The sequence below is a fragment of the Xiphophorus couchianus genome, chromosome 1, assembly GCF_001444195.1.
Source record: "Xiphophorus couchianus chromosome 1, X_couchianus-1.0, whole genome shotgun sequence".
Lineage (NCBI taxonomy): Eukaryota > Metazoa > Chordata > Actinopteri > Cyprinodontiformes > Poeciliidae > Xiphophorus > Xiphophorus couchianus.
Window position 1 is genome coordinate 7,458,027 of NC_040228.1, and position 22,139 is coordinate 7,480,165.

At 37.6% G+C, this 22,139-nt stretch overlaps 3 protein-coding genes across 5 annotated transcripts in view; 2 read left to right on the forward strand and 1 right to left on the reverse strand.

Moving 5' to 3' along the window:
- The first annotated feature begins 13 nt into the window (after nucleotides 1–13).
- On the forward strand, nucleotides 14–5,024 carry c1h1orf174 (chromosome 1 C1orf174 homolog). The gene is made up of 4 exons (XM_028002849.1): nucleotides 14–190; nucleotides 1,986–2,057; nucleotides 2,188–2,547; nucleotides 3,489–5,024. The coding sequence occupies exons 2-4, from the start codon at nucleotides 1,986–1,988 to the stop codon at nucleotides 3,627–3,629; spliced, it is 573 nt and encodes a 190-aa protein (XP_027858650.1). The 5' UTR covers nucleotides 14–190; the 3' UTR covers nucleotides 3,630–5,024.
- dffb (DNA fragmentation factor, beta polypeptide (caspase-activated DNase)) lies at nucleotides 4,870–10,318 on the reverse strand. Of its 2 annotated transcripts, XM_028002735.1 has the most exons (8): nucleotides 10,304–10,318; nucleotides 9,249–9,313; nucleotides 8,055–8,181; nucleotides 7,784–7,969; nucleotides 6,448–6,527; nucleotides 6,195–6,368; nucleotides 5,879–5,979; nucleotides 4,870–5,802 (listed from the first exon to the last, which is right to left on the reverse strand). In XM_028002735.1, the coding sequence occupies exons 3-8, from the start codon at nucleotides 8,134–8,136 to the stop codon at nucleotides 5,553–5,555; spliced, it is 873 nt and encodes a 290-aa protein (XP_027858536.1). In that variant the 5' UTR covers nucleotides 8,137–8,181; nucleotides 9,249–9,313; nucleotides 10,304–10,318; the 3' UTR covers nucleotides 4,870–5,552. The 2 variants fall into 2 exon arrangements, with proteins under 2 accessions (XP_027858536.1, XP_027858450.1); XM_028002649.1 differs by lacking the exon at nucleotides 10,304–10,318 and having other exon boundaries at nucleotides 9,108–9,275.
- nphp4 (nephronophthisis 4) overlaps nucleotides 10,294–22,139 on the forward strand; it is a 168,320-nt gene continuing 156,474 nt past the window's right edge. Inside the window, exons 1-3 of one of the 2 annotated variants that reach the window (XM_028002260.1) lie at nucleotides 10,294–10,393; nucleotides 10,732–10,899; nucleotides 11,769–11,903. In XM_028002260.1, the coding sequence (XP_027858061.1) occupies nucleotides 10,750–10,899; nucleotides 11,769–11,903 (285 nt within the window). In that variant the 5' untranslated portion in view covers nucleotides 10,294–10,393; nucleotides 10,732–10,749. Of the gene's footprint in view, nucleotides 10,394–10,597; nucleotides 10,900–11,768; nucleotides 11,904–22,139 lie in introns of those variants that run through there. The other variant, XM_028002173.1, reaches the window with a different exon arrangement.

The window sequence follows — 22,139 nt, forward strand, 5'->3', positions numbered from 1 at the left end:
CCTCCTCAAGTCGGCAACCCTTCGCAGCGCACTACCTAGTGAACGAGTGAAGGGATTTGGAACGCAGCCCAGGGAGTACGCCGCAGTGCCAGTACAGGGACGCGATGACCTCAGCTTGAACCTGACAGCAGGAAATACACGGAGAAGTCGGTGGTTCAGACGCAGACAGACAAGCAGCCACGGCGGCTCAGGTTGTAAAATTTCCACTGCCCAATAGTTGCTTATAGCTGTCATTTTAGTCGCAAAGCTAACAAAGAGCTAGATATTTTGACCCGAAATAGCGCCGGCGGCGAGGTAAGAGAGAGTGTAGCTAGTCGAGTTAACCAGTAACGTCGTGTTATGTGATTAAATAAAGTATTTTAGCTTTCAACATTAGGGCGTAAAACTGTTTTTCGACGTGTAGTATTTAACACACCGACACTTTTAGGTTATAAGCCGGTTTTGTCCTTGTAACTGGTTGGAGACGCCGCCGGATAATCCTGGCGGAGGCTAAGTTAGCAACGCGTCTGGACAAAAGGTGTCGAGATGGAGAAAATGTTCGGTATTTGCAGGAGGACTGGAGCCGTGATTGTTTTGTCATTGGAGACTTTATTTGAAATTTCTCGCTTTTTGTTCGTCAAGACGGGATGGGTGGGTGTCGTTGGGGCTCAGGATCAATTACAGTAGTTTTTTTTATATATATAATAAATGTTGTGGAGAAAATATTCTACAGTTAAAGCAGTTAGTTTTTCTCTAGCTCTACTCCTGTCTTGTTACTTTAATCAGATAGTGGTGAAAATATTACAGTCATATGGGATTCTATGGAGAAACTAATATTGTTTCCAAGTAAGCCAGCATAATACACTAGTTTTCTTGAGTACGTAAACATTTTGGACTTATTTTTTAGTTTAAGGAAGAACATAAAATAATATACTAAACAAAGCCTTTTCTGCTAAAACAACCTTGTTTACAGCTGCAAATGTTACATGACCTTTGAAAAAAAAAAATGCTGTCTTATAATTTTTGATAATTATCTGCAAAGAAATGTGTTGTCTTTTTTAAAGATTAGTCTGTTTATTTCTGTTTTTTTGGTTTTAAAAGAAGGAAAAAAAAAACATTTCTGTGAAATGAGGAGGGATACCTTTTCTTCTATGGGATGATACACATTTGTGGAATATATTTGGGATCACAGTGTTGTATTTTTTTGTGAGCTAGAAGATTAAAAAGACTTGGGAACTTCTGCTATGAATTTACCGGTAGATCGAAACCGGCAGCCTCACCAAGAGTTATAAAACTGAAGTGTGTGTTGCTCTTCACTTAACAACGCATCTTAAAAGACTTGTCAGTGAAGTTTTACTTTGTTTTGTTTCTATTGGACTGAGATGTTTGCTGGTCATACAGAACGCTTTAGAGATTTGTCTCCCAGGTATGCATCTAAAAAATAAGTGACGTTTTGCAGCTTTTCAAGCTCAGTAGTAGCTGCAGTAGTGCTGCTCAGTAGTCTCAGGTTCTGTTTTTTTTTTTATTTTTATCTCGGAAGAACCAGAGTTTTCTCAAAATGTAAACACACTCGAAGAGAAATCTTAAGGGCTGGATTCAAGTCTCATTCTCCTTATCCGAGACATCTACTGCACAACTCATTTTTTATCCTGATTTTTACCCAGACTGTAAAAATCCATAAAGTGGTCAGTTCGTTATGCTGAACAAGCGGTTTTATATGGTTTCTGCTGAGTCTTTGAAAATTAGAGAAACATATTGCTTAATATTAATTTACAGGCCGAGTCAGACGTCCAATAATCTGAAGGTAATCTGAGTTGCCAGGGAGGCTTTGTGAAAACATTTAGCTGAATAGCTTCGGCTCCCTGGGATCTGCTAGTGTTACAGCAGCTGCATCAGCTGACTGACTGAAGCCAAATCATTTAACTAAGTAGTTGCTATAATGATATGTGGTCACTGAGGAATAAACAACCTGTGTCTGGTTTTTATTTATGCATTTCTTTTTCCAGATGCCTAGTCAACTTGATAACATGACGTCTAGAAAGAGGAAGAGCAGCTCTGAGGTCAGAGCCTCTAGAAAGGTTGGTTTTGAGACCACAGCTTTTGATCTGATTGTTTCTTGTTTTTCTTTTAAGTCTGTTTTTTTGTACAGACCGTTAAGTGGCAATGGTTAACCACTTGATCTCTCCGCATGTGCACATTCCGCCACAGGTTTCTGCTTCGGAGAAGAAAAACCGTAAAAGCCAGAAGATGCATTTGTCACCAGAGGACAGTTCAGCGCTGAGAACGTCCAGATCCACAGATAAACTGTCTCGCATCAGCTGCGAATGCCACGAGGCTGCTGACAGGAGGAGGTGCCTGGGTTCACCTGAGCTCCAAGGCCAGGAGGGCAAAGAGAACGAGCTGAGGTCGGAGCAGGAGGTCAGCAGCTGCAAAGCTAACAGCGTCTTGGAGGAGCAGGCTCCTGAATGTGTGGAGCCCGAAAACAGTAGTAGAGTCTTATTCCCAGATGACGACAGTAATCAAATCCTTCCTGTGGAGCAGTTCTTCGGGAACTTGGATATTGTACAGGTGAGGCTTTGTGGTGTACAAGTTGTGTAAGCTGCTATTATTACAAGTTAAAAAGCCCAAATGTGACTGAAAAGGTCAGATTGAGCCTTCACCAAGTCATATCAGTTTGTTTTTGTGGTTACACACTTACAAACTTACACAGTTCAAAATTTAATAATCATTCCATAACAATAAAGACATTTAAGTCCTTAAATATGCCTAGATTTTTCAAGCAAGTATCAAATTGCCATTATTTAGGACATTTTGTTTCTTCAGTCAGTTTTAATTTGTCGGAGGCCAGATGTGTTACATATTAAAAATGGAAAGCCACCTTTGTTTAAGATTTGAAATTTGTTCCTGTCAATTAAACATATAGTAGTTTGCTGTAATAAAACCTATAGTAGTTTGCTGTTCTGCTTAAACTGGCACAAGACAATAGTTCTGTAGGGAAGAAAAGCAGGAAAATGTTTTTAGAGATGGCACCTCAAGGGCCTGGTTTTTTTCAACGCCATTTTAATAGAAGAATTCTGTTGAAATTGCTTCTTTATGTACTTTTTTGTATTTAATGTTTTTAAACAGTCTGCTTATTACCATTTCTTTTCCTGTTTAGATAAAAATGTGGATGATATAAATTAAAACCCAATTAGCTTGTTTTTTCTCTAAACAGCACATCTTACCTCAAAATGTTTTCCTCATTATTAGTTGGCAGATATTTTATATCTTTATTGAATGGATTTTCGCACCTGGTGGATTCTGCGGTTATTTTTTATGTTCTCCATTTGATACATGAATGAATTCATGACAGGGTAATTTCAGAGTAAATAACCTTTTTTAATACTTTTAAAATGTCAATAAAAAGTGAAAACATTGGGGGGGGGTTTTCTGACACAAATAGTTCCTCAGCCTTGTCGTTCCTCTGCTGTGCCAAGCCAAAACTCTTGTACGAATCTCTGTTCCTGCAGGACTTTCCTCGGAGATCACCTGCTACTTCTCCCAGCGCTCGAAGGAAGGAGAGGTTTCGGCATTACTACGCACAGGAAGACAGCGATGGCGAAGAGGTGAGCCACGGCGGCCTCCGACGAGACGACGGAGCTGGCACTTAGTGAAGAGCCGGTTAAAACAGAACAACATCCCAGCACTTTGGAAGAAGCGACAACAAAACTACCTGCTCAGATGCTGCATCCAGTCGGTCCTCTTCATCTGTCGAAGTCTCAGCGCCATCACTGACGTGAGGATAATGAAGGATGGTTAGTGGTACTGGCTGTCAAAGAAATGCTTCACTGGCAGTGTTTCTAGCTGTGTTAAAGTGCGATTGTAAACACTGAAAGCATCCGGTTTGGTGCCGGATGCTTTTATGCTGTTTTCTCACATGCCAACAATCACTAAAAAAAATTGAATATGTAAGCAAACACACAAGTGCTTTTTTGAAACAGTATATAGATTCACATATACTCTCATAAATCCATGCTCGATTGTAGCCTACCTTTTTCAGAGCTCTCAGCGGCACTTCAGGAGATATTTAAAAAAGAACAAAATATGAGGACAACAGATTGACTAGAAATGCACTTGCCAGAATCTTGCTGCTAATTTCCAATTTTTTGCAAAGCTCTAAGCTTAAGTTTAATGCTGATTGTAGCCTATTAAGTTTTCCCTCAGAAGATCCATTTTTTGTCCTTCCATCAGCATCTTAAAATTGAAAGCGTTGAATCTTCTTTCTTAACTTCCATGCTGAATAGTGTTATTGTAACACATGGCCTGTGTTTTGTTGCACTTATTGATGAGGTAAAAAAAAATAAAATTTTAAGTTTGACTGGTCAGAGCCAGTCAAATTGAAAATCCGCTGCATCTCTTACTGCTCTTTTTGAGTATTGATCAGCTGATGCAAAATATCAATGCCAAGGTGCTCTAAATGACAACGTCTCTGCTCCAGGCAGCGTATTTTAATGTCTGGATTGTGGAAGTGCTGAACACAAATCTGACACGGCATTTTTTTCCTATCATTTGAATAACTAAAATAAACTATTCACTTAAAAGTTGAATAGTTTCAACCCAGTCCTTTAACTTTCTACAGGCAGTTTGTATACATGCTGTATACTGTACTGTCATTTCAGGATTGCTGTAAACTTACATTACATACATTATCATATCAGGATTCAACCACTTTAACATTCACTCTGAGATGCCAAATATTGCTGAATTAAACTTAACATTTTAAGGGTGCTTGTACAACAAATTAGTTTATGGACCGATGGAAATTTCATACAAATTACAGCAGATTGACAAATATGCAACCTTATGTCAGGCTACTTAAATGTTACGAGGAAAGAAAGATGGAGAACACCCAAAGAGCAGATCTGTTTATTACAAGATCAGAGATGAATGTCATATTCCAGCCATTTTTCACCAAGTGTCTAAAATCCATCCTTAAAGGTTTTTGGCAGCTTTGTAACATAATGTCTGTATGTAGATAAACACACACACACATATATATATATATATATATATATATATATACTGTATATATATAAATATATATATACACACACACCAGTGCAGCTAATTGTTCTTTATATTCCTACTGTTTATAGTTGCTAAAGTTATTAGATAACAAAGTTGATTTTTCTGCCTAAGAATCTGCAGTTTAACTAGATTTGAACAAACTTGATTGAGAAATAGAACCTTAACAGGTTATCTGCAATTGCACTAGAACTATATCCACAGGTTTTGTATATAGCTGATAGATCTGACCACTTAACAGAAATATTGTATATTATTACTGCCTTATTTATGTAAAAAATAATTAACATTTGTCTTCAGTGTGTAACTCAGACTGATTGAATGTCTCATTATTTGGGCAACATTCTTAATCCATCCATATATTTTACATTATTGTGCCACATAATACAATAAAAAGCTTTTTATGATTTACAAAACTGTTTTGTTTCATTTTGTTCAATGAATGACAAGTTATCAATTTTACAGCAAATAAAAACTAATTAAAAAAAAAACATTAACGTAAAAATGTTTTAGGTACAACGCTTTTTCTTCCCTTTGGTATCTTCTTTTGCTTTCCTCGCATTTTTACTAGTCCTGAACATCTTATTGGTGTCACACATCAGGTTGTGCGCTCCCTTTTTGTGGCAGACGATGTGCACTAGCTTGAGGTTTTCCCTGGTGAACAGCATTTGGTAGAAGTAGTTCAAGTTTATGTCTGCGGTCTTATGAGTCTGCAGAGCCTCCAGCAGAGCAGGTATGATGGTCCTCTTCTTTTCAATCCTGCAGAAAAGGTAAAAAACAAAACATGTTTGATTCTCTGCTATTTTTACTGCGCCAGGAACAGAAAGTATCCCACCTGTGATCAAGGTTCCAAGTGCTGAAGACGATCCTGCTCTCTCTGCTGCCATACGGGTTGATTGAATGGAGCGACTGGCACAATTTCTGCTCAAAGGATCCCTGAGGAGACCACAGAGAGGAAGAGTGAGGATTGTGCAAAGCAATTCTAGGTCTTTATAAAATGGTAAAAAAAAAAAAAAAAAAGCTTATTTAATTCATTGTATGTCTGCTGTGCTTCTCACAATATATTTCTGTTCCTAATAAACAAAATCACAATTGTCTGATGATTGGAGCAGATGCCATTCAGTTGCAGCAAAGCTTAACTTCTGCCGTACCTGACAGGTAAACCATCCTTCCTTAGTGCAGAGGCGCCCAGACTCCTTTTCAGTCCTGTCGAAGTATTTACCATTGTACTTGTCATTTTTCAGCATCTCAACCAGGCACTTGGATGTTTTTAAAAACTCCTCTTTCACTTTAGCTTTCTGTGTGCCGTTGGTTGCATTGTCCACCTGAAAAATCGACACAGGAAATTGAAACGTTTAATTTGCGCAGGGAAACGTGCTGGGTTTCAACGGGCCTCGGGTTCACCTCCTTCATGTAGCCCCGTATTCTGCTTTCACAGTTGTACTTCATGTAGGCAGACTTTGTTTTGAATCGCACATCGACACCTGGAATAGAACCAAAACACTTCAAAGGGTTGTTAAGTTTAATACAATTTTGGAGATGATCTTTCATCGAGAAGGTATATGTGGACATGTTGTTTTAACCATCAAAAAGCATTAAGATTTGGCCTTTTTACAAACCACAAAATGTCAAATTCTTATTTTATCTAAAAAACAAACAAAAAAAAACGCAGTTTAAATTGAACAGATTCTTATTGCTCTATATCTTATGTCTACAAAAGTAAGTACAACAGATAAATAATTCTTTTTTTTTTTTTAAAGGTTTTGTTGGCTCTAGTGGCCTTTATTTGAAAGTAGTTTGACAGGAAACAGGGTAATCAGAGAGGGGGAAGACATGCGGCAAACGTCGCCAGGCCAGGAATCGAACCTACGACCACCGCTACAAGGACTAAGGCCTCAACGCCACCACAGCACCCCAGATAAATAATTCTTAAAGCACACAAACATGTTGAGTCAAGTGTGCTGATCAGATAAAAAGCTGGTTTTAGGCATTTACAGCTTCCAAGCACAGTATTATGCATCTCACGCAAATTCACTAAAAATCTTTAAAGACGTTCTGTTTAAAGTTTTTGGTTAGTGCCAGTTCATCCTTGTTAGATGTTTACATATAATCCTTGTGGCCATGAATGCCACCCAGATGTGCCCATAAGTTTATGTACACAAGCAGAATTTCTGATTTTCTGGGCATTTTTATGAATGATAAAGTAAAAACTTTTCTGTCTTATGGTTGATGGTTGGCTAAAGCCATCTATTAACGAACACCTTTTCTCTTTCTAACCATCATGACAATAAACTAACCAAAGGATCCTTACAACTTGACACAACCTAGACATTTTTCCCTGAGAACATACAATACAAGTTGATGCACATGGGTTTAAGGTCACCATTTTGACCTGTGACCTCATAATCAGGGCGTGTGTAAAAAAAGCTGGGAGTTTGTCGGCTCCTGACAGACCCTGGCATGTTTTGTCCAGTGCTGCACTGATGTTGCTGGATACCAACATCAAAGACAAGAGTCATTCATCATCATTACGATTTAAAAAGAAAAAACAATTGTTTAGAGAGTGGACTCACCCAACCACTAGTAAGTGTAGAAAAAGAAATCTGCATTATTATTCATATTTTGGGCAATATATACAATGTAAACTATGGCTGCAACCTGTGTAAGTAACTGATTTATTGGTCTTAGTACAAAAGGTGGGAGACTCAACCGGCTTAATTTATTGTTGGACACTATGTACCAGTAAACCAGTCTTCATCCTCCTCTCTGCTCTCCAGATCTGATCTGTCCTCCAGGTTCTGCAGCAGGTCAGTAAGGACTTTACGCCTCTTGAAAGATTTCTCGTCAGAGAGAAGACCCTTCGCTGCTTCAATGAGACCGTCAGCATGGCGATCGGTGTTCAGTAACCGACCAATGTCACAAACGACTACAAGAAACAGTGAAATGCTTAAAATAATAACACAAAAAAATTATTTTAGAGATGATATGGAGGATATTTTTATCTCACGTACCTCCGCTCCATGTCTGATCCCTTGACAGAAGAACAAGTTCGCAGTTATCAGGCAGGGTGGGAAAGAAATCCTCTGTCACCATCGTTCCATCTTCATATAAACACACATGAGCACCAGAAAGTGGCAGCTGGGATGGCGAAGAACATGAAAACATCACATTATTGTAAGCTCAACCAATACACAAACACATCATTGGGTCAGATCGGCTGCTTTATTCCACTTTAAATGTTGCACATACGGACAGACTTGAGTTTGTCTATGACAAACTGATGCAGACAGCTTCATTGGCAAAAATCAAATTTGCTGCTAAAGATGTGTAAAAAGCCAAATAAATTCAAATATCTCACACTGAAATGATCATCCCCTAAACAAGTTCATTAGGGGTAGGGCACAAAGGTTCCCCAGAACTGTGATATTTTAATGTAACTTAGCAAAATGATGATGTTATAAACAGCAATACACAAACATGTCCAGATGTAGACTCATCTGATGACATCACAGGCAAACACACACAAAAAGAAACTGAAAGTAAATTAATATTTTTAATCCAGTAGCACAATCCTAAACTTGAAATTCATTCAGTAGAAGAACGGGTATTTCACTCATTTAATTCATACATACCGTACTTAGGTGCACTTATAAATGTGTTTGCTCTACCTACAGTATGTGGAATAAAAATAGTTGTGCCAACAACGATTATTTAAAAAAATATTCACGTCTGTTCTCCAGTAAATATTCAATATACTGAAATTAATAGGTCATAATTTTCTGTCCAATCAAGTTATATTCTGAATACGAGTTAATTAAAATCAACTATTAGTTTAAAGAGAGAAACTTTATACATATCACAGCTCTGGAAAACTTTTTTTTTTAATCGCTTCACTCAATATTCAACTTGTTCGTGGATTATTAAAATGCCTTATTTTCAATTAATAACTAAAGGAAACTGTTTAGCTCTCCCGGGTTATCAGTTCCCTCTTCATCCTCGCAGGTTCACAAAAAGCGGAACTGACAGCGACGAAAGTTATTAAACTACAAAAACATACGGCTTACCTGTAACAGCTTACAGCTCTTTTTAATCAGCTCCTTTACATCTTTAGAAGCAATGCCGTATTTTCTGTCCCCACTATAACCTCGAATTTTAACAGGTTTGTTTTTCTTGAAGAGTCCGAACATTTCACAGTTTATACGTACCGCTTCCTTTGTTCTTCTTCCTCTTGACGCTCAGTAGCGCAGCGGCAGTGATCTTGTGCTGCCCCCTGGTGGTTATCTTTATACATTACGTCTATTAGTGACGTAGAAAGATAAAGTCAAAAAACATCGCTAAAACATAGAAAATGTAGGATTTTTAAATGAGCGAATTATGTTTTATTACTTTTAATAAATTGGACTGTCACCTTTAAAATAAATAGATCAAGTCATCAAATCAAATAAACTTACAATTTGCTGTTTCTTTTTCTGTATCTGCTCTATATGATTGTATTGAAATTATTATAAAGTGGCTTGAGACAATGTTTTGTGATTTGGCGATATATAAACAAACTTAACTTAATTGAACTGTAGCTCTGTAAACATAATCAATTCTACTTTTACATAACTAAACTTGCACCTTCATTTCAACATTTTGGATCTTTTAACTTTTTTGTGCTAAAACGGTCAGATCAAATTTAATGTTAGTCTCATTCTCAATAAACAAATATAAAAATATTACGGCTATTGTCTGCATTAAAATTCAAGAATTTATAGTAGGCCCTCGTTGTTAACACAACATCGATCCAAACAATACTCAAGAAATTACCTTAAAAGAACTTTATTCTCATACATCATTGATATTATATTATATTATATTATATTATATTATATTATATTATATTATATTATAAATGTAACCTATGGGACTCCAGTTCATTATCTTTGTTGTCCAATAAAAGTACAAATAATATAGGCAATAATATTTTGTCAATTTTTCTCCAAATGTCGGAAAACGATGAAATACTGCTATATATTCATTAACTGTATGGCCGTGTGCGTCAGTAACTCTGTACGAGTGTTTGTGTCGTGATTAGAAAGCAACTTGTAGTGATATATTTCATGTTTTATTTTATTTTTGTAAGCTGTCAGGAGACTGCAGAAACCAATGTGTGTGTGTGTGTGTGTGTGTGTGTGTTTGTGTGAATATGTGTCAGCTCCAGTAAAATAGTTAATTTTTAGGTACTTCAATACAAAACCGTGTTATCATATTTACTTACTCGGCATTCACTTGTAATATTCTGTTAAATATGAGAGCACATTATTACCATGGCAACTGACGCAGCACGGTGGGCTCTACCAAAGAACAGGTTAAGACCGGCTAAATACTCCATTTGCGAAATTGATTTTTTCGTGATAATTCACTATTTGAAACACGTTTTGCTATATTGTAGTATTTAAACTAATTAGTATCAGTATAAAATAGTTTTTCTTACTAAGCAAGGCTTCTTTTTAAAATGCTTATATTGTTCCGCACCCCTCTAAAAAAATATAGTACAACTGGATTTCCAACATGGCGGCCGCATGTTTGAAAATCTGTACCGAGAGAAATTCTATTCTAAAGTAGAACCGCAGGTAATTTACAGAATTTTTTGTTTTTATTTCATTTATTTTTTTTGCTCTTTTTATTGATAATGATATGGTGAAGGCAGGAGAGTGAAACAGCATGGCTGACAGCTGGGAAGAATTGTTTCACAAGAACCGGTTGGTTCCCCCGTCCAGCCAAACAGTTCGCCTGGCTGTGGAGAACCACCTCACCGCTAACCACGGCTTTCAGCTCAGCTTCAGCCGGCTTACTGTAGCGCAACTCCCGCAGGTAATTCCAAACATTTGTTGTCTGTAAACGGCAGAAATGTTCTTGGGTTTAAACCAGTAGTCTCAAACTAGTCCTCAAAGGCCGGTGTCCTGCAACTATTAGATGTTTCTCTGCTTCAGCACACCTGGCTCCAATATTAGCTCATTAGCAGAGCTCTGTAGAAATTGACTGCATGCTAGCAAGGCAGTTTAGCCATTTAATTCAAGTGTGTAGGAGTAAAGTTGTGACACTCTGGCTCTCGAGGACTGCAGTTTGAGAGCACTGTTTTAAACAAACAAACAAGTTAGGTCCAGCAATTTTTTGTGTGTATTTCAGTCCACTTCATATTTACTTTCATATAGAAAAAATAATCATAAAGACCTGTAATGTCACCCACAATTTAACACGATTGTAAAGCACAATCGTGTTAAATTGTGGTTTACAGAGGTTTTCATACCACTTGAACTTTTTCGCGTTGTGACACATTACAACCACACGCTCGTCTGTTTTTGTATGATTTATGTAATGCACCGGTCTGAAGCAGGACATACTGTATATGTGAAGTCAATGAAAAATAATGCGTGGTTTTGAACTTTTTTTTTTTTTTAAAATAACAATCTTTAAAGTGTTGTTTGATTGTATTCAGCCCCCTAAGTTGGTGGTTTTAAAAGTATACTTTTGAGTTTGGCTGTGTATTTTCTTTTACTGATTTGCTTCCCTAGAGACCGACTGTTTTGCCCATATTACTTTGCAAAATATTTTAAGCTCAGACTGGTTAGAGCTTCCTGCTTTCTAATTGCATGTTCATATGATGTATTTATAATTCACTTAACTTATTTGAGGCATCAAGAAGAGCTTTTAGTTGTCCATCTTCTTTTGTTGACCCACAGGCTCTGTCAGCTGGGGAAGATGTGACCTACCAGCTGCGAGTGACTCTGTATGATGGAAAACTCCAGCACTTTTTTGGAAAAACATGGAAGAGCTCATCCCAAAAAATGAAAAACAACAAGATTTCCTTCAACGAGGTAACTTTTTGTCTTAACGCATTTCACTGAAATAACAACTGCAGCTGCAAAGTGCTAAGCATTTAGGGGCTTCAACGCTCTGAGGATCTGTAATGAATTCTTCTCATGTTGTCTTCATAAGCATTCAGTCAATGATTATTGTTGAAATCAATCCCTATTCAAATCTTAATTGTGTTAATTGAGCACTGCAATTATTTAATTACTACTCAAAACATTTAAAAATCAACTTTTTATATGAACACTTCTGATTGGATTGTGTTCTGCTGTGCTCTTGAGAGTGATATGAGCATAAACAAAACTAATCACAACAATTTGGCAATCACTTTGGTGATTACCAAAAATTGATCCAAGTTGTATTGCACAACTTCCATATTTAAAACTTTCAAACAAAACCCAGATCTTATCACTGAAAACTGCATTTAACTTTTATTTAACTTATATTTTTAAAGTGGCATGTCAATCTGAGTTCATCTTAAAAATAAAAAAGACAGAATGGCACAATTGTTGCAGCACAACTGACATAAATTGTGTCAAACATTCCTGCTTAGCTTCTCTGGGTTCTTGAGAACAATGGAAAGTTTAGTTTTAGAGACTTTATTGCACAAAGGAACTCCTTCCTTCCTTCCTTGTGGGAAATCTTTTCTTCCAGTTTATGTCTTGGCTGTGCTATTAGCGTTCTCTACTGGTGTTTGGGGTTATTCAGACACATATTGAGTAAATCAATGTTTATAAATTGGTCCTTAATTATATGTTCATTGCTTCTTTATGATGGACTGAATCTTTTCATGGTGTACCCAGTGACAGTCAAGTGTTTTTGTGCCAATATCCAAAATCTGAATGGTAAAACGTAATTGCAACGGACCCAAAATATGGAGGCTGAGGTTTCCTTTATTGTATTTTACTGTTGTTTTACCAGGGTAAAACCCATTAGGATTTAAAACGTTTGTCCAAGGAAGTCCTGGCCAAGAGCAAACAGCAGATAATGTCCCCGTTCCTGTTCAGAGCTGCACTCAGCAGGCAGACGGACATCCTACCTCAAAATGTTGTAATTTGGTCAGTTGAGTAGACCCAAATAATACAGTGGGCCCTGAAATATCACTTTGCTTTACCGCTGCTGCTTGTATGATACTGGACATTCTCTGTTGTTTTCAGGACATTTCTGCTGCTGAGCTCTGCAACCATAGGCTTAGAAAAACATCCTTGTAGACAGCTACTTTTAAATCACTCTGGAGCAATTTCTTATTATGAGCCTGAAGCACAACTTCTGCTCTGGTACACTGATGATTAGTTGAATTGATTCATCAAATCATTACTTTGAGCTTCTAGTTAGTGATGTGCTGATTATGCTGCTCAAAGGAGAGAATGCTTTCTTCATTATAATGACAAACACTCAGCATGGAAATGAGTTTTTCTGCATCTTTCAGTTTTAAATAGAACCATAGCCACATCTTCAGGTCAGCCATGGTGCAGCACATGACTGACGCTGACTACTTGTCTGTGCCGTGCTGGTGTTTTAAACTCTCTATCTTCAAAAAACACACAGCTTTAATCTTTGAGCCACCTCTATGGTTTCCCTCTGTTCATTCTCTGTAATTTCGCCGCAATCATTCTTTTGCTCCTTTGTACTTTGTAATCATCGTTAGACAAAGGAAACAGAGAAACCATTTTTATGTCACGATATCTCATGTCCTCTCTGAAAGATGTGCTTTGATGATGAAATTCCTCATAACTTATTGAAAGTGCTAAATAAGATGTTGTAAGAATCAAATATGTGAGATACAAAAACTAGTACTAAGTCTACAGAGAAATTAAACTTGTCTACAAGTCAGGCTTCTTTATGACACTCATGACTTATTTTACTTCTCCACTGAACAAAAACCTCATGGTCAACAATGTTGGTTTTTTTTTGTCCTCTGATGAGCATTAACAAATTGATACTATTATAAATTGCAAACAAAAAAAAACCTTTGTATATTCTTTATAAGGGGGTAAGATAGGGAACTTGGATTGTGTTGAATATTTTATGGCATCAAAATGCCAATGTCTTCGTAGACTATACTGTTTGCTTTATAGTCCTTTTATCAAGTTATTTTTTAAAGGTCTTATTGGCTTTAGTGTACTTTATTTAATAATGAATTGACAAGAAAGTGGGTAATGAGAGAAAGGGGAAGACATACGGCAACGATCACCAGGCCGGGAATCGAACCTGCGACGGCCGCGTCGAGGACTAAGGCCTCTATATGTGGGTTGTGCTTTACCTTTCTGCCACCACAGCAAAACTACTGTGGAATAGTTTAGATCAAAACATATGCATGTCTTAGAATGGCCCAGTCACAGTCCAGATGTAAGTCCAATAAAGAATAGTTTTTGTTTTTATTATTATGTTTTATCACTTTGAAATACTTAAAGGACGTGTATTATAATTATTTTTGTATCATTGCTATGCCTCCAGCACCACCATTGGTTTCAGCTTCATCTTTTTCAGTGACCACTCTGCTCTCCAACACTTCATGATGACAGCCAGCCAGTAGCAGATGCAAAATCCTTATTCAACTAGGGCGGTCAGCACCACTTTTGTGCCTGCAATCTATTGCATGCACAACACGCCTACTAATTGCACCTGGAAATTTAATATTTTAAATTTAGTAATTTAGTTTCTTTGTATCCTTTTAAGTTCAGGCCCTTGGTCTCCTTACTCACGGTAGCTTTAGGTAACAGAAATCTTTACATTTCCATGTCCTTGGCATAGGCTAAGTTACTTTTTCTGGTTTATGGATTATTTTTTTCCTCAAGTCACATGGCCCAGGAGGGTCACAAACCACAGTTTGAAGAGCTCTGGTCTAAACAGATCTGCACTGTTTCATGTAGCATATAGAACATTGATATAGTGTGGAATGGATTGATAGTAGAACAGTGGCAGGTTTTCTAAAATGCCTGAGAAAAGCTATCTGCACACATTGCATCTATGCCATAAAAGGAGGAAGAAGAGAAAAATAAAATGCTCCCTTTTTTACACAATACAATTTTTTAAAATCCTGACTGTCTGTTTTTCAGTGACATTCTACAAAGTAGATGTTTAGCTCTTTTGATAACATATTCTTTTTTTTCTGTGACTGTAAAAAGCCAGTCAGATGCAGAGTTGCAGTCTAACTGATGGCAGGATTTTGACATCTTGAAATCGAATAAAGTTTGACATTGCCTGCCAGAGGGGTTATTTTTTAGAGCCAACAAATATCAACAATAAAATGTAGCTCCATGTAGTGTAGTTGTAAATTTATCCGAAGGCTCCCTGTTGTTATATTTGAGCCGATATCTGGGGAGCAGCTGGGTGCCTGTGTTCTCCCTCAAACATCTGAATGTCTCTATGAATCCAGGCAGGAGGCCAGTCACCCACTGCTTTATAAATGGATCGGAGCAATGAAGAGCCTCCCCGTAGCTTCCAAATTTGAAACCTACTGAGGGCGGTACAAATTTGTCTCCTTACCTTCCAGCGTGTTTGTGTGTAAAATACACATCTTTTAGTGAAAAAGAGAGTGTTGCAAAAATCTTTTAGCAGTGACATAAATGAGTCACAGCTATGGCCCATTCTGATTTCCATTTTGCCACCATCAGTTTTCTCCATTCCCCCCCCTAACCCACCATCTGCTTGATGTTCGTTTGATCCAGCATTTTCGCTGTGCACAGCCTTACTTTGATCCACCACAATAGTCATAGCCGCCATAAAAATCCACTTGGTATCCCAATCAGCATCTAAATCCCATTATCCATCCAGGATAATAATATAAACCACATCATATCCTATAAGGATGATAAAGTAGGTCTGGCCCTTTCTCTGCCACGCGGCGAGAGCTGCAGCAGCTTTTTTCCCCCTTCTTTTTATTAGATTTGGCGCGTTGCTTTCGCGCTCATGCTCGTGTTTATGAGTGGCAAATTGCTGTTTCATATCCAAATAATGTCAGTGGGGTGGGGATTCACTCCTAAGCTGCATTAGCACGTTGAAAATTGCACCTCCCTCCCCACTCAGGCCATGATGGATTGATTTTAATATCCACAGAAAAGCAAAGATGTGCAGTGATTAAAGACAGAAAGAGAGGGAGCTCCATTTTAACTTGGTTTCATTTTTTTGTGCCTGTTTTTTGTCCCTAAACAGAACTCATCACATCATTACGATGCTGCCACAAATGCAATTTATTTTTTAAGTGAGCTGCATGGGCTTGTTGAAGTGTTTTTTTTATGGGCCAGATGCAGAAATCATAACCACTGATTGTAAAAGATCAAACCTTTGTTTAAAAAAACAAAACAGGTTTATTTTTAACCTTCATTGTCTGTACTGTTTTAGGATGTTTGATACTGTGGTAAAGCAAAGTAATTTTAATGTTGCAAAATCTTCTGAATGCTTGTTTTTTTTAGGAGCAGTTGCAGATTTAATAAAATTTGCTACAGATTTTATTATATCTTGACTCAGATCTTTTGAATGGCAGTTAAAATATTGCACTTCAGATTTGTCTTCTCTGCAGATTTGTCAGCAGAGGGCAATGTTGTGCTATCTGTACGCAGAGAAGAGAAACAAGAGGAGGAAAGGGAGAAATGTGCATCTTTTTTGCATTGTCTCTTCCTGTGATCACTCCATTTGAGCTCCCTAGCCTTTACAGAGAACCAGTGGTTTCTTCTCACATGTGCAACATTATCAGACCGACAGCTGGGCTTGGGAGGAAAAGGCCAAGCTCCGTTCATGACCAACACAAACCTCTGTTTATCTAGGTCTCCAAATGCTTCAAGTTAGGACTAGTACATCTAAAGGTTTATATGAAAGTTTTCTGTTAGAATATTGAAAGAAAAGCCTAGGGTTATGCCTTTTTAAAAACAACAAAAAACCTTCAGCAAGATGGAGTGGCATGTCTTAGATACAGATGGTGATTAAAAACACTTAGCTTCACTCGCTTATGCATCAACATAACCGTCAGCCATCAGATAGCCTTATTACATGACTTCAAAGAAGTGAGAAGCAGAAGACAGAATCTTACCGATGGGGAAAGTATTTGCATCAGTCCTGCAATTTCTCCAATTTTGTTTCGTAAGGATTTGGGGGGTTTTTTTATTATAAAAATGAGTTGGTTTAAAGTGGGGCTTCAGTCACAGTTGTGCTGTAAAGCATGAGTTTCCACTCACTGAAAGCACGCAATATGTTGTCAAAATGAAGCTGCTGTTGCTGTAACAAAGCTCCAGTCAAAGAAGCTTTCGTTCTTTCCATTTTTTTCACCACCCTCTCTAAAAGCAAAGACATGTTCAGCTGAAGGAAAAAAGAAAATCTCTTTGAACTCAGCTGCATCTCTTTTTTTGTGTGCGATACACTGTGTTTTGCAGTCAACCATATTTTTTTTGCTCATGTGTTTCACAGCTTGTCAAGCGTGAACATTCAGCTGTTACGTAGGAAGGAACTGTGCCCTTTGCTGCTGCGTTTAGGGAACAGGTGATTACCAAGTTCTTATGTAGGACCCCTGTTTCATTCCAGTTGGAAAGAATAGTCATTAGATAATATTTAACCTTCCTTGGCTTCAATTTTGTTTCATGGGTTAAAACTTTTAATTCTAGGTTAAATCTGGTTGTCCTGTAGCTACGGGGATTTCTATCTCTGCAGTTGGACTCTGCTCTGTGATAATCTTTTGAATTTATGATTTTTGTTATGTTTAATAGTCTACTTTTAAAATCTACAGACCTGGAGGCAAGAAACAAACATTTGCAGTAAGGGTTTTGAAGAAGAAACAGAATATTTTATTAGGATACATTTATGATTTGTTTTTGATGTTAGATGTATACTTTTTAAAAAATAATTTTATAACAAAAACCATGACATTTTCTTTAAGGAGTTAATGCTTACAGTGCATGGCAGAAGGTGTCATGCCTATTGAACCTTTTCACATTTGTCACCCTGAACTCCAATGTACTTTATAGCAATTATAATATGATACCCCAACAAAATATAGAACACAATTATGAAGTGGAGGGAAAATTATACATGTCTTAATAAAATAAAATCTGAAAAGTATAGCATCTACTTGTATTCAGCCCCTTTGAGTCAGGGCTTTGTATGAAAACCATTAACTCAAAATCTTTTTGGGTGTATCTGCACAGCTTTGTAGCCTGAACTTCACACCATTTTAACACATGAACATGCTTTCCATTCCATTTTAGCGCTACCTGTATGTTTTGGCTCTTTAGCTTGCTGAAAAAGGAACCCATATTCCTGTGACAATTTTTTTTTGCAGCTTTTTCTTTCAGTTTTACTGTTGTGCACCATCCAACATCCCATCAACCCCGACCAACTTCCCTCTCCATGCTGAAGAAAACCATCAGCATGATGTGGCCACCACAACATGTCAGTATGGGAATGGTGTGTTCAGGGTGATGCGTAACTACAGCTTTGTACGACGGTTAAATAATTTAGGTTTGGTCTCATCTTACCAGAGCACCCTCTTCTTCATGTTGTGAGAAATTTCAAACATGACTTCAATGGCTGTATTTCTTACCGCTCCGAGGACAGATTTGTGGAGGACATGCCTCATAGCTGCTCCTTAAACAGTTACAGGCTTCTTGGCTACTTCTCTGATGAATGGTCTCCACACGTTGGTCAGTTTAAATTTACTATGTGCTTCTTTTTTTGCAGTCAGAGGATGACAGCACATAATCCATTGGTTTGCATTGATAAACGAGGGTCAAGCTGTGTGTACAGTTCTTTTAATGTTGCAGTCACAACCTTTGGCTTAACCTTTGCTTACATTTTACACCCCATTGGTTAGTCAGCTCAGCGTTGTTCTGTAATCACTACAACAATGGAGATTTGATGAAAGATATCAGCCTATTCATTTAGTGTGGATTCTAAAAAGTCATGCATTTCTATTTGTCTGTTTTTTGTTTAGATGATCAAGCACATTTGTATTATTGCTCAGTATTACTTGGAGCATTTGTGGGTGCATTACACTTGTTCTGTGAGTGAGTGTCGTATCTTTAAACTCCAGAGCTTTTTAACAATCTCTTGTGTACCTTAAGCCGTGAATTGGAACTAGTTTGTTTATTGGAAGTATATGAAAGTGTCACCAAATTTCATTTGTGCCCTGAGACAAGTGTATTTTTTTTTATTGCATTGCAGATTAACAAAAATAACTTCTCACACACTTATTGTCCATGTCATTAGGCACACCTTGTGGTACTGGCTAAGACCAGTTTTTGTCTTCAAAATTGCCTTAAAGATAAGAATGTTTTGACAATTGCTATTTAACTTATTTAGCACATGCAGTCTAGATGATCATAACACCAACTTTGTGCACAAACTATACACTGGAATTTCCAGCAGGTGAAAGTAGATAGCACCAATTAAAACATTCAAATCATTTTTCTAAGCTCAACTTGCAGTCAAGATGTAAAAATAACTAGGTGAACAGATTTTTCTTATTAATAGATGTCTTTTTAGTTTTGATCTTTTCATGAGGTTTACAGATATTTTTGTCATGTGTCAAAGATCACTTGCCCAAAATGCTCTAGAGGCATCTGTTGTTCTTTATTCAGAGCTGCTAAGTGCTCAGATAAATGTCTGGCTGTAAATCATCAACCTAGATCGAATCTGAGTCTGTTCTGTTCCTTTTCTCTTCCAATTCACGGCGCTTCTCCGAGTATGAAAACCGCCTGTGCAAAAGGTCGTATGATTGATGGACAAAGAAGCTTCCATAGCACAAGGACCCGTCTCCAGCCTACCTCTGTGCTTAATTCCTTCTCCCAACTGGCATTCCACACTAAAAGATATACACTTCAATTATACATGGGGACGATGGGGTTGAGGACTGCACGCCTTGCTTGAGAACTGATCAATATTTCAGTTCCGCGGGGACCAAACACATCGTGGAGCAGCTGCTGCTTAACAGCTTTACACAGTGGAGTGGCACATCCCCTAATACACAGCTATACACTGTGGGTGTGTGTGTATGCACAATCAAAGGACCTGAAGGGCCCACAACAGCTACTGCTGAGGTGACAGAGAGAGATGAGAGCCTCAAGGAGGTTTTAGTTGTGTGTGTTTGTTCAATTTTAGTGTGTGTTGGGTATTCATACTTGCCTTGTATTTGACTGTTCTTTCTCCATGCCTGTCTACTTCTTTTCTTCCTGTCCCCTCTCCCCATCACATTAACACGCAAACACTCGGATTCTAAAACACACATACAAGAGATCCACACACAGCAAGCTCGTCCCAATATTTCTGCTATCAGCTCTCCCTGGGGTCTGCGCTGCCTGTTTGTGTGTGGGCGTGTGTTGAGACTGAGGGGAAAGAAAAAGATTCTGCCTGTCTTGTACTTTGTTGTTCCTGCTTTGACGTGTCAATTCCATCTTTGCCTCTTTGTGTCTGAAGTCTGGCACAGAGACACTGTTTTCTTTCCTTGTTGCCATCCTGCAGCATTTTGTTGCCCCTCCACCGTTCAGCCAGCACCCAAAGACTGTGAAACATTTCACTCAGAGTTTAGCAAATGTCAGGAGACCAAAACCTCTGTTACAAAGTAAAAAATTACCCAGCAAGCACTTCAATTTCTTGTTGGCAAAATTGTAGATGGTATAGAGTTTTGTTTGAATCAGATGGAGAACGTTTACAGATTTCTTATATCCTGTATATTGTCATTCTCTGGAACTGAAGCCAGTTTTGATGTTAACAACTAGTAAGACTGCTAGTGTAACAAACTTGATTTAAGATAAAATAAGAAATGTTGGCAATATCGCTCAAGCTTTGTGTTTTTCTTTTTTTTTGGTATGATATCTGTGGTAAGGTTTGACCTCCTTTAAAACATTTTAATGTCTAATGGCTACAGTCAGCCTCCTGCTGGGATATATATGGAGTGATATTTCCATATGTTAAACCATGAGAATATTATCATTTTCATATGAAACTCAGTGGAGTACAGGAAAAGACTTGTGGTGTTGACAAGGAGTCCTGATATGCAGGAGATTTCCTGCATATCAATAATTTTCCAAGTGCTGTGTAACTACCCAGTGCATATAATGTTCACAAAAACAGTTGGTTTGAAAAATCTTGTCTTGTTGGTATTCTTTTTTTTTTTTTTAATTATTTTTATTCACCTGTCACACATGCAGTATGCATACCAGTCTTATCTCTCTTGCTGCAATCCAGTGACATATTGGCCACAAGGGAGCCTGAAGCCTCAATTCTTGTCATTTTCTTAGCCTCTCTATCATCCACTCTGCCATCTCTCATCTCTGCTGTGCTTGGGACTGTCACAAAATTTCACACCAAAAGGATTTGTGATACTGATACCCACTGGTTCTGTGCCTGTAAAATGACTCGCTGAATCTCTCCTCCTTTCTCTTTCACCTCCTCTATCTCTTTTCTCATCCTCATCCTGCTGCCAGACTTGTATTAGAGAGCTTCATATATAGACTTCGATATCAAAGCATTGCAGCCAAGAAACTGCCATAAGCATTTGCTTTATTTCTGAATCTTTGATTTTAGCTGGATGACTTGAACACTTGACAGCAAAGTCCCATAGTATAGGCTTTTGAGATGCAGTGAACGTAACAGTTGTCTAGCAAAAACTCATGTCCACAAGTAGAAGCTTTTTTTCCACATTTGTGAACAAAATGTGCAGCAATGTCAGTCTTGAGCTCTGGAATCTGGATATTGTATCACTAGCTAATCCAAGCATGTATATCATACATGTAACTTATTATCTTTGTCCAAGTCTCCAAGACAATGCACAGTGTTGGTCAAATTCATGGCACTGCAAGTAAAACTGTGTGAAAAGCAATAAAATTAACCCAACTTTTTAAGCAGGAGAGTTTATAGACCCAGAAGCACAAATATTACTCTTGGAAAAACAAACTCATTTGTAATATGTTTCTGTAGGTCATCCGTCATATAAAGAAGTGTTATTTGTATTACTAGACTGCACACAGTCACTGCGTTTAATTATATTTTCAAATTTATTGATATTTCTTGATACTTTTTTTTAACAAACAGTGGAGTTGATTGTAAAGTTAACAATCCCGACAGTATGAACAATTTTTTGGAATTAGAATTTATTGTATGAATCAAAATTCTTCTTATAGAAAATTTATCACAATAAATAATAAACGATACAATAAATGCCCACTGCTACTCCAGTCCCCATCAGACCTAACAATATGCAAATAGGCTTTTACAAACACATGTCCTTTGTTTCTTTCCTTCTTGTTAAAATT